Genomic DNA, 12,149 nt, shown 5'->3' with positions numbered 1-12,149 from the left:
TTATCAGATTCCACCGAGAGCTTTTTAACACCCATGCGAATGGCGAGTTTAATACCTGACAAGATACCCCAGAGCTCCGCAGAAAAGGAGGAGCCCGTCCCCAAGTTATGGGTAAACCCCGCCATCCAATTGCCACCAGCATCCCGAAGAACTCCTCCAGCAGCAATTCTGCCATTGCTAAGGCAGGAGCCATCAGTATTCAACTAATAAGACATAATTAATTACTACATCAACATAACACTTTTTTAATTAATTAGTAAATTTTTTTTAGCATTACATATATTTGAGTTCCACAATAATTATAAGTGATGATTGATCAAATACTAATCAGTTTAATATAAACATAATATTATATTTTTAAGAATTATAAGTGATTAATGGTTGCAATTGATTGAAATTATTCTAAAATATTAATTCCAATATTTTCTAAAATTACATTTTGAGTTTCTAACATATTTAAATGCAGTTTTACACTAATTTCATACAAATTTAATCTCATGTAAAGTTGATAAAAATTGGTTGAAACTGGTTAAAATTTGCTGAAAACACAAGATGCATATTTCAAATTACACTCTTCTGTTCTTAAAAAAAAGTTACACTCTTCTAATATTTTTTCTTCATTTAACAATATCAAACTCCTTATATATTGATTTTTTTTAGTATTTTTCTCATCAATTTCACCAAATCTCATTCAATTTTACACGATTCAGTAACTTTGACATGATATAGATAGTTGGTTTTTGTTGGTTTTGGGGATTATTGATCCTGATAATGTGAGAGAAGTGGATATATATTGGTATATTGCTTCGTTAATTAAAGTGATGTGATGTTTATTATATTTAGATATATACCATTGTGTAGTATGTAAACAACGTTAACTAATTTTTTTGCTAGTTTTTATAGATTGAAATGCCCAGATAGTAAGAAACTTGAGTTGGCTTTTGAAAACCACATTCATTTGTGCAAATTCATCTCTTGCATTTCTCTTTAATGGTTATTACTTAATGGAGATGTGAGATTTCCGAGGTTGCTTTCTTGTTGAAGACTCCTTCTGTACTGAGAACGGTCCATTAGAACACTCTGACGCCCAAGTTAGACAGGCGAAATAAAAGAGAATGCAGCTAGAGAGAGAGAGAGAGAGATAAATAGAGAGAGAGAGAGAGAGAGAGAGAGAGAGAGAGAGAGAGAGAGAGAGAGAGAGGCCAGACCTCTATTAGTAGGGTCTTGTTCCCTATTAGTTGGTTTGGCCTATGTGCCTCATCAATTAGTTCCCCCCATTCGGTTGAGTGTTCTGAACCATTGCATGTGAGGTTGTCAGGGAGCAGACTAGGTGAGGTGGATGAGGAGTGCTGAAGAAATTTTAAAAGAGTTCAGCGGAATGTTTCGATTAGTGGATGCCAACTGCTTGGAAGCTCAGAGGTTACTTATCGAGCCTTAACGCAACGATGACCTAATAAGCATTTATTGCATTTGGATGGTTTGGGGGCCATGTTATGGACAAATGTCAAGCTTGTGGCCGTTCAGTCTTGTTACCGTTTGACTTGTCTCTTGGCTCCTATAAATAGGTGCCATTTTTGAAGTTGTATAAACTTTTGGAGAAAATTTCTAGTTATATTCTATCTGCAAAGTGTCCTCATTTTTCTTCACCAAAGTACGCCTATCTACTTGCTTTTGTGAACGTGTGCTGGAGTTGGAAAGCTTTTGCGCGACGCTAAAGGTTACTATGGTTGTTGATTGGAACGAGGTTGAGGGCATAAGTCATGATAACATCCAGATATTATCTAAAGGCGTTTGCCACTGATCGGGAGATGAAGTTATTGTGGGTAGACCATGCTCTTATGATGAAAGCAACGCACAATGTAGGTTTTCCAATGCCAAAGTAGGAGGTACTAAGTATAGATATTTATGATGTCGAGGCCTAGAGCAAGGTCGTGGAGTTCGTAAAGAGTCTGCCTTGAATTTGTACGTTTGTCTTTTCTGCTTTCTCTGTGGCTAGCTCTCAATAGGAAAAAATTGATTCTATAGTTGAGCTGTAATTTGAGATTTTAGTCTATTGCTGTATATGTATTTGCCTGTTTTTTGAGAATCAAAAGCATGTGATTTGACATTTGAATCTTTTGATTATATTCTTTGTGTAAGATCTTTGAGTTCTTCGAGGGTAATGATGTTTATATGGCTCTGCCATACTTATGGGGGAGGTTGGATGAGACTGTTGTTTGATTTTATTGGTCGCCTTTTTAGTATAAAACTAAGTTGCCTGGCCTGGTAACTTAGCATATTTTTTGAGGGAACTTGTTGGTTTTGAAAAATAGACATGATCTAGACTGGTTAGGATGTTGTTGAGGGGCATAATTGAATCGACAAGGTGATCAAGGTGCAGAAAGCAATCTCCGAGATGTCGCATCCTTATGTATACCAGATCATTGGCTCTCAGAAGAGGCAGGAAATGGATTGGGTTGGCGAGAGACATTGTTTTGGATTTAGATTGCCCGATGGCCTGAAGAATCATGTCATTCGTGGACCGCGTGCTTCTGCATGTGGTGGTGGCTTTTGTACTGATTCTTGTGAGGCAGTTCCCAGTGGCTGGTCCACGACGGAGAAGGATTCTGGGTCATGTAGTGCTTTGCAAGTAGGAACAAATGTTTTGGATCTCTGTGTTGGGGGTTTATCGTAGTCGTATCCAACTTGGGTGAAGAAGCTTCTTCGAGATGAGGAGTCCTTGATAACAAAGATCCCAGTGGGTGTGAAGCTGAGTGGGTGTCATAGCGGTCATCATGCTTATCCTAGCGATCCTCACGGACCGATGTTTGCCAATCCGGAGAGACGACACAACATAGTTTTTAAAGAGTTCTATCATCAGGGGTTCAATATATTCCACCTGATTATTATCATCCGATCACTCATGAAGGGAATGCTTGTTTGTACCATGATCAAAATGGACATAATACAAATGAGTGAAAAGATTAGAAAGACATGTATCAACAGTTGATGGATGATGATGTGATTCCAAATCTGGATCACGTGTTAGATTGAAGCCTTTGTTGACTCATCTTTGTAATGGTTTCTTTGTTATTCGAAGTGTACAAGTACAAGTCTAGCTTTGTAATGGTGCAAAATGTTATTGTAATATCATGATGCATGTTTTCTATTTACTCATGGGGAGGTTTTTAATTCTTTAGTGAATTTTGGCTAGGTTGGAGATTCTGATAAGGAATCCTGAGCTTTACGGTGCCTATCGATGTGTTACTGTTCAATGATGCACAATATTAGGTTTGCAGGTTTTTACCGAATATTAACGTCTGATATCATTTAAACCCACTAGATCTGTGATTTACAGGATTAGTCGTGATTGCTGTAACTGGTGGATTTTATATCGGGGTTTTTGAGACTTTTTGAATTGAGGTCTCCCATACAGAATCATATTAATCGATTTTATTACGGTAACACCATATTTTTTTTAAAATATTAGTTTGGATTTCGTAAGTATCACATGAGGAATGTATATTCATAAGATATCAGCTCGTATAAAATTGAGGTTTTGTTTTCTTTATACAGAAATGAAGGCCTGGCGGGCGGATCAACCTATGCCTGCCTCGATGATTGCTTCGGCCTTAACTGCAACTCCGTCGTTATGCCATTTTTAATGTTCTTTTACTATACTACCCCCTCTTCCCCTTTACTATTCCTCGTTATTAACGGACTAATTATTATTCATGTTTTTTGAAATTACTTTATAAATGATTTAACCGCATACGGATGATGCTCAGTTTTTTGCTACTCTATATTTAAATTAATATTTTCTTATTTGGCAGAAAAATAAGTATTTAAATAGGGAGTTGCATATTCTCCAAATTTTACATATTCAAATATTATTTTGGTACTTCTGATGTTCAAATTTATTTTATTTAAACATTTTGGGTCTATTTGGTTCAATAGTTAGCTAATAACTGTTGCTGTTAGCCGTTTGCGGTTGCAGTATGCCGTTTGCTTGCTGTTGCTGTTCACGGTTTAATTATTAGTGTTTAGTAAAATTATATTGAACTATTGCCGTTGGTATTTAAAATGTCTAATATGGACATGTTTTAAATTAATCAACAAATAAATTATAAAATAAAAAATATAGTATACAAATTAATAAAAATAATTTAAATAAAAATTAAAAGAAGTTTATTGAATGCAACAAAACCTTGTTCTTTCGATAATTATGTTTTAAAAATAGACATAATGTTAAGAAAGGAACGTATTTTACGGAAATAAGAATGATAATTTTATTGATTCAAAAAAAAAGAATGATAATTTTATCATTATCAAGTAATGACAAACAACTGTTTATTAAAAGCTCTAAAAGTGAGCTTTTCGTGAAAAGTTACAAAATGTTGCAGTCTTTAGAGAAAATATTAAACGCTGCAATTATATAAACCTAACCAAACACTATATTTCCTGCTGTTTGGAGCGACTAAACGCTCTTTCAAAAAACTGAAACAAACACCACTTTCATATTTAATTTAGTTTAATGAAGTATACTTTTTACCATTTTTTATATAATAATCTGCAGATTTTTTCCTTTTAATTTTTTTGCTAAGTTATCATTTCTTTAAAAGAAATTAACCGTGTACAGAAAATTATGATTGGCTGTAACCCTCCTGTTATTGCTTCCAAAGGAAAGGGTACAATTGGAAATTCAGAAAACGGAGAGCAAGTATGAATATCTTCCCCATTTTTGACACAATTAGTTAATTCTCTCCCTCTCTAAAACTCAGTTCACTAAGTTTGTTCTACATCGATCTTTTCCTGTTCTATCATGGCCGCCACTTTTGCTCCCGTATCCATATCAGGTATAATAAGTATCATCTACCTTCTCCTTATGCTTCCTTTTCCATCCAATTCTGTTTCTATTCCTTTGCCTTCTCATGAACTCCACAATAATATATTACAGGGTTTTTTCAATTACTTGCGGGGGAACTGTGGTTCTTCACCCCCTGATTAATACTCACTGTTTTTTTTCCTACATCTGTTCTTCAATGCTATTGTGTAATTTAACTTTATTTTTTTAGATATTGGTTTCTCTTTTAGGGTTCACCGTTGGGCACTGTGATTGTACAATTGGTGTTGAATTGCTTTTTGTAGTTTCTTATGATTTTCCCTTTATAATTGATGTCCTAGGATTTGATGAGTTTAAATTGTTCAAAATGGAAATGATCGTAGTTGCATTTACTCTCTTCCTTATTTAAAGCTAATACTTGAACTTCTTCAATGAGATTAACAACTACTGATGTTGGACCTGTTCGATTTATTGACTTGAAATGGATTCTTGAAATTCGATTTATCAACATCTTCAACCAAATTTGATCTTGAAATTTGACCCCTTGCACCTCAACTTAGAAAATTAATATATAATTTTTTCTTATCTATTTTATAATCATTTGATTTAATACTTTGCTCTAGTTGACTAATTATGAACAAAGGAAAGCATGTTGTTTTTCAAAATGAAAGTTGGTGATTGTCGTGGAAGCTTCAGAATTTGGATTACCATATGTTATTTTTGTCTAATTTCTGCGTATTGGTGATGAAAGTAGCTTGGCACTGGTGTTATAAAAATTACGAATTGTATAACATATTGGAATATTGCTCCTCTCTTCTTTTTCTTTTTGGCTTATCAGCAATATTGCTGAAGAGTGTGACACTAGGAACATTTGAAGGTTTTGAATGATAAATGTCTACCAGTTGGAGTTGCTGTTTTGTCGACATTTTATTTAAACGCTTTACTTAGATGTTAGCATGGACACATTGCCATTGGTGCATGTTTCTTGTCTTTGGAGCTGAAAATCACTTCTACTCTTAGTATTTGTGTGGTTTAGACAATTGAGTTTGAAATCTACCATTGAGTGTTTTTTTTATTTTTTTGATTGAGTATAGTAATTTTTGTCTATGGTTGTAGGTGGATCCAATTTGAAGACACATGATCTTTGGTCCCCGAAGTCCAATTCATTTCGAAAGTCTCCACAACTGGCAGTGCAAAGGAGGTCAACAAAGGTGGGAACCAACCGCAATTTGTTGGTTCGTGCAGATTATAGGTATCATACGTTTTTTTGGTTTGAAGTACAAATAAAACAACTATATCCTTTGTTTGGAATAAATTATAACCAAGAATGAACTTATTTCCAGTAATATTTTATTTAATTGTTGAATTATTTTGTTCGCAATATATTTCAAAATGAAAGAATTCAATTCTATTTGATGGTTTACATAAATCATGAAGGCATATACGGTAGATATGTTATTTTCTACCCTTGATGTTCATTGATGCTAAATAGTATCTTGTTTTTGTAAGCTAAGAAAGTCTTTTACATATAAGCAAGGTCGTAGAAGTAAACCATCAACTGTTTATTTGCTTAGGTTAGCTATCTTATAAAGCAACAATATCACATTTTTTTAGCCATTATATGCCAGAATAGTACCCATTCAATTTTGTGCCATCAAATTCTATTCACCCACCCATATGGAATAGTTTTCTTCTAACTCTCTTCCCATCTTTCTTAAACCAGTATCCATAATTCCCTTTCAATAATCTAAACAAAAAAAGGAAGCTTTCTCATTTCTCATTCGTAAATGCTTTTTTTGTCTTCTTAGAGTTAGAGCCAGGATATACTGTTTTAAACTGCCTTTCATGTTAGATGGTGGTCTTAATGCTAACCTGAAGTTAAGTCCTAACTCCTAATCCGCGTCTTCATGGGTAAATTTGCATCATCTGAATTATCTGATGTGAGTCTTGTATATTGAATTGTGTAAAAGATTTTGCCAAGGGCATCATGATGAGGGAGAAAAAGAGAGTTGGTGTTTTGGAATTTCATAATGGTTATTCAAATTGAATTGACATCCGTCAAATATGTGTATAGTTTAAAATCAATTCTTTCATTTTAATTATTTCCAATTAAATTAAGAAATTCAATAAAAAAAAGAATTGGATCTTTCGAGAAAAGTTGTATGAGATTTGTCTTTTGAGAGGCACAGAAACATAGACGCAAAGCTTGTTAATTTTTACCAAGTTGTAATTTATATTTAGTTGCACATATGATTGAGAAAAAGAAATAAGCAGCTTAATGTTCCTAGTCCATCTTATGCTTCCTTGTTCCTCTTTTTTGATAGCATCATCTGTTTTTTTCTCCCTTTTAAATTTGTAAATATTGCAAACAACTAGGTTTTGATCAGTGTTCGACTAAGGCTGTTGCTGGCCAAATTTACTCGCTGATGGTGACATTGGTCAAGGATAGGGAAGAGTTTAGGACATCTGTGGTCAGGAAGGTTGCTTTTTATAATAGGTAACAATTATTGAGAAATGAATAATATTACATTTGAACCTTTTAAGTTGAATTTTAGAGATGCCCTTTAATGGCATAAAAGGTTGTCTTTCCAGCCATCAGTGAGGACATGTGATTTCTATTATTGCTTGGTTCCTGTGTTTCCAGCCATCAGATGAACCTTTTTTGACGTTTTACTGTGTGTATTATTCATGCGGGTCACCCATATTGATTTGTAAGGGCTCCTCTGTTCCTTAGTGATTCTGAAAGGGTTCTGTCATCTAAGTTTTGTTGTTTTGAAGTTTGAAAGAAAACTGATTTCTGCTCCCTAAGTATGCCCTCTTTTGTTTAGTTTCTAGAGGTTTTTCTTATCGTATCCTCTGTTTTATGCAGTGACGGCAGTAGGGGTGGCGGCGGTGATTTTGTTGCTGGTTTTCTTTTAGGAGGCGCTGTGTGTGGCACTTTGGCTTATATATTTGCTCCGCAGGTGATCTAGATATCTTTCTGTAACCATATAAATGTATTTTCTTTTTGTCAATTATTACTTCAATGTCCTGTCAAACAATCAAAATGTCTTGACAGCCAATTAGATGTTTGAAGCAGAGAATAGCTTCATTTAAATGCCATTCTAAAAGAATAGCTCTTCCAACACTGACTTACAGAGCAACTATCTCCAACACATCACGTCTAGCCTTGCATGTCTGAATCGTGCAAATTGATGTCGGTGATTCTTTAAACGTGTCTGAATCGTGCAGAATGAAGCACTGGATGCCTCTTATAATATCTTACTGCTATGAAATTTTCTTGATGCTGAAATGTTGTTTGATAGCATCATTATCCATTTTAGACAACCCTTAAAATTTTTGTTATTTTCATTTTGACTATGGTAAAAATAAACTGGCTTTCATTGGCCATGATTAGAGTGATTAATCTATATCTTTACTATGAATCCTATGTATTCCTGCAATGCACAACATATTTCCCCTGTATTTCCAGATGAGCACAAGCATTATCTTAATGCCATTATCATATGAGCTAAAGCTTCTTTCATGTATAAATAATCGGAATGCCTGTTTGTAGTATCATTGCGCGTTGATATTTTTCTTTGTTTATATTGTTTATCTATCTTCTGCAACCCTACAGAGGCTGTGTTGTGCAGCAAAGGCTGATTTTATTTGTTTGTTATGAATTGTTTCAGATCAGAAGATCCCTGCTTAATGAAGATGAATACGGATTCCGCAGGGCAAAGCGACCGATATATTATGATGAAGGTTTAGAGGTAGTACATAATTTTGTTTCGATTTACATTTGATACATTTTTTGCTGGCTAGTAGAATTAACTGTGACAGAGGTTCAAATTTTTTTTTTTTTTTTTGATTGTTTACTTTCCTGAAAAACAGAAGACAAGGCAGACACTAAATGCAAAAATCAGCCAACTGAACAATGCTATTGACAAGGTATCTTCACGTTTGAGAGGTGGGAATAATTCACCACCCACAGTGCCTGTTGAAACTGATCCTGAGGTGGAAGCCACCATATAATCTTTGAACAGGATTGCTAGTTGGAGGTTTCGTTTTTTATGTTTTAAACCACAGAACATTACAAATGTATTGGTTAATATAATCACAGCAATCAACACTTTACTTGTTTACCGCAGCATCTGAGATTGTATACTGGGATGGATTCGTTTCCTCCAATGGCAAATTTCTTTTATAAATTGTTTATATACCCTGGTTCCTTGAATGTTATTGGATTGTACTTTTAATCGGATTGTGAAGGCGATATGTTCTTTTGTGCCAAACGTGCATTTTAAATCTGCGAATTCATGTAGAAAGTACTTGGATTTGATAAGGCGCAGCCAAGTTATTTGCCAGAGAAATGCACTGTACAAGTCTTTTTAAAGGTCTTTTCTTCCAGGTACTTGAAGGATGAAGATGGAAAAAAAAAGGATGAAGGGTTAATTTGACTCCTGGAATTCAAACTTTATTTTGCTAACAATATTGGAAAGTATAGACTCGTTCTGTTTATAAGCTCCAGGGCAGGAATGCAGTTGGAGGTCAAATCTTGATAAGCACCTTGACACAATCAGGTTGCTTCAATAGCTCAAAAGCCTTGTCCATGTCTTGGAATGCAACTTCATGTGTCAAAAGATCATCCAGGTGGAGTTCCTGTGCAAAGGTACAGCATTGCTAAACATTTAGTTTTATTCATAAAAAATAGGTAACCAGTGGGATCGGTAGATATTATGCATCACCTTATTCTTGCATTTTTCCAGAATGATAGGAAGATCAGATTTAATTTTGAGTCCTCCAAAAATAGACCCCTTTAAACTTCTGCCTGCCAATAAATGGAAAGTTTCTATTACGCGCTCTCTTCCTGAACCTATCGCAATTACTTTGCCTGTACCCTGCAACAACATAACATCAGCCATCAGCATCTATATAGCTTTAACTGCTAGTTGAAGATGAATAGAAAAAGATAAGGATACCAGCTTTGTGGCTTGGAGAGCTTGATTGAGTAAGTGGGCAGCACCACAACACTCGAAGCTATAATCTACTCCAATTCCATTAGTCAAGTCTTTGACCACCTCTGAAATGGGTTTATCAAATTCATTTGGGTTTACAAAGTTATTCATTCCAAAAATTGCTCCTTTTTCCTCCTTGCTTCCATTAATATCCACACCAATTATTTTAGCTGCTCCTTGCATTCGAGCTCCTTCTATAACCTGCAACTATATTTTATCACACAACAACCCAAACAGATTGGTTATAAATGAAATGAAACCAGACATGCCTACCCCTAGTCCAACAGCACCAAGGCCAAAAACAGCCACAGTTGAGCCTTGTTTAACCTTAGCTTCCTTCCAAGCAGCACCGAACCCAGTAGTAAAGCCACAAGAAATAAAACTTGCATGTGGAAGAGGTATTGATGGGTCAACTTTGACAACATAATTGGAATGAATAACCATGTACTCACACCATGTTGAGCAAGTAAACAAGTGGTACAATTTCTGCCCTTTAATTGACATTCTTGAAGTACCATCTGGCATTAGACCATTGCGATTTATGGGATGATTTAGGCACAAATTGGTCTCTGATGATAAGCAATTCTCACATTCTTCACATTCTGCTATAAACGTTGGTATTACGATATCTCCTTCTTTTACTCCTTTTACTTTCTCCCCAATGCTCTCCACCAATCTTCACTTGCACATTAATACATTTTTCTTTATGTGATTTCTCAATTATGATGCACATGTATTGGGTTAAAAGGCTTAATATATTTTAGCTAAAAAAACGTGGTTTGATGCATTTATAAGTAGAAGCATATAAAAAAAAAAAAAAAAAAAAAAAAAAAAAAAAAAAAAAAAAAAAAAAAAAAAAAAAAAAACTAGAAGCATATAATATTTTTTTTTGTTGCCAAATAAATCTTGTGTTTTATACCACTAGTAAAATAGGAAATTCAACTAATGATGTTAGCAATAGTGGAGCCAAGAATCTACATTTAAGAAGGCCGATTTTAAACGATGTTAGTCCAATTTCTTCTATTGTTGACAATATAAAATACATGGTTTCTTTCTCAATAAAAAAAATATTACATTCTTCTACTTATAAATAATTAAAATTCACTTAGTCTCTTATTTCTACAATATTCTTTTATGAGAAATTTTCTTTATAGTTTAATTGTAAAATTGAAGGGACTAATAGAACAAGTTTGAACATGAGGGATGGAGTTAAAATATATTTTACCTAAAATTTTAAGAAAAGAAAGAAAAGAAGAGCGAGAGAGTAGGATTGGAAATGAGAAAAAATCAGTATTTGTGAGCAATGATGAATGTCTTGTATTTTTCCAGAAGGTGGGATGTGAGGATAAGGACCTCTTTTTCAACGAAAGAGAGAGCTTACCCGACCCCTTCATGTCCCATAACTCGAGGAAATATTGGCTGATGACAAACCAAAAAAAAAAGAACAGATTAGAAACAAGGGAACATTAAAAAAAAAAAAAAAGGAAGTAATTAAAATGATGGAATTATGACCCACAAATGGAAATCCATTGACACGTGTGATATCAGTGTGACAAATACTAGCATATAGCATCTTCACTCTAACTTCACCAGATTTAGGTGGATCTACTTGTATCTCTTCAATCTTCAATGCCTCCCCAATTCCCCAAACCACAGCACCTTCAACATCCCTAATTTATTAGTAAAATTTCACTCAATTTCTCAACAAATATTAAGAAATTTTACCTTTGCATGTTATGACTTGTTGTGAGCTGCTGCTGTTTTCCTTTTCCATGGCCGAGGAGAGAGCTTCACTATGATGATTGATTCATTGGATTCTACTAGTCACATGTTTATATCTATAAACAAGTATACGACAATAGCTACCTACCTATCATCCTTTTTTCTGTTTGCTTATCAACACATTTTCTACAATACCACAATGTTACAGTAAATTTATAATTTTGACAAATAGTTTGGATCATCTGTTATACCCATTTCCTTTAGCATCTGATCCAACAGGGATACCGCTTTTCCTCTCATACGTGAATCAATAGAAATATCTTCACATCCTATCCAGACTATATCCCACCAGATTCACCTAAAATCAAGGAAGTTCAATATGGGTCAGATCCAACTTGTCTAAACTGTCTTTCGATGACTCATATGACGGTAGTATAAATATGTCTAAATATCACACAGTTAAGGTATATATTCACATTCTCTGCAATTACTCTCAATTGTTTAATACTTCATCCTATACATCACTAACATAGACATCGGAGTTAGGTTGTCATCCAACAACCTCTCTCTAACTATCTTTCTATCTTATATCAAGCATTCGAAAG

At 34.4% G+C, this 12,149-nt stretch overlaps 2 protein-coding genes across 2 annotated transcripts; one reads left to right on the top strand and one right to left on the bottom strand.

The window, feature by feature from the left end:
• Positions 1–4,682: 4,682 nt before the first annotated feature.
• On the top strand, positions 4,683–9,082 carry LOC136206710 (uncharacterized). Its single transcript, XM_065997855.1, has 5 exons — positions 4,683–4,835; positions 5,939–6,074; positions 7,692–7,785; positions 8,497–8,577; positions 8,699–9,082. The coding sequence occupies exons 1-5, from the start codon at positions 4,802–4,804 to the stop codon at positions 8,837–8,839; spliced, it is 486 nt and encodes a 161-aa protein (XP_065853927.1). The 5' UTR covers positions 4,683–4,801; the 3' UTR covers positions 8,840–9,082.
• Positions 9,083–9,217: 135 nt separating this feature from the next.
• On the bottom strand, positions 9,218–11,721 carry LOC136206709 (8-hydroxygeraniol oxidoreductase-like). The gene is made up of 7 exons (XM_065997854.1): positions 11,548–11,721; positions 11,339–11,481; positions 11,204–11,241; positions 10,096–10,498; positions 9,787–10,023; positions 9,553–9,705; positions 9,218–9,466 (listed from the first exon to the last, which is right to left on the bottom strand). Exons 1-7 carry the CDS (start codon positions 11,594–11,596, stop codon positions 9,356–9,358), a joined length of 1,134 nt encoding a protein of 377 aa, XP_065853926.1. The 5' UTR covers positions 11,597–11,721; the 3' UTR covers positions 9,218–9,355.
• Positions 11,722–12,149: the final 428 nt, after the last annotated feature.

This window comes from Euphorbia lathyris, chromosome 9 (assembly GCF_963576675.1).
Source record: "Euphorbia lathyris chromosome 9, ddEupLath1.1, whole genome shotgun sequence".
Classification (NCBI taxonomy): domain Eukaryota; kingdom Viridiplantae; phylum Streptophyta; class Magnoliopsida; order Malpighiales; family Euphorbiaceae; genus Euphorbia; species Euphorbia lathyris.
This window is presented reverse-complemented; position numbering and strand designations above follow the sequence as displayed.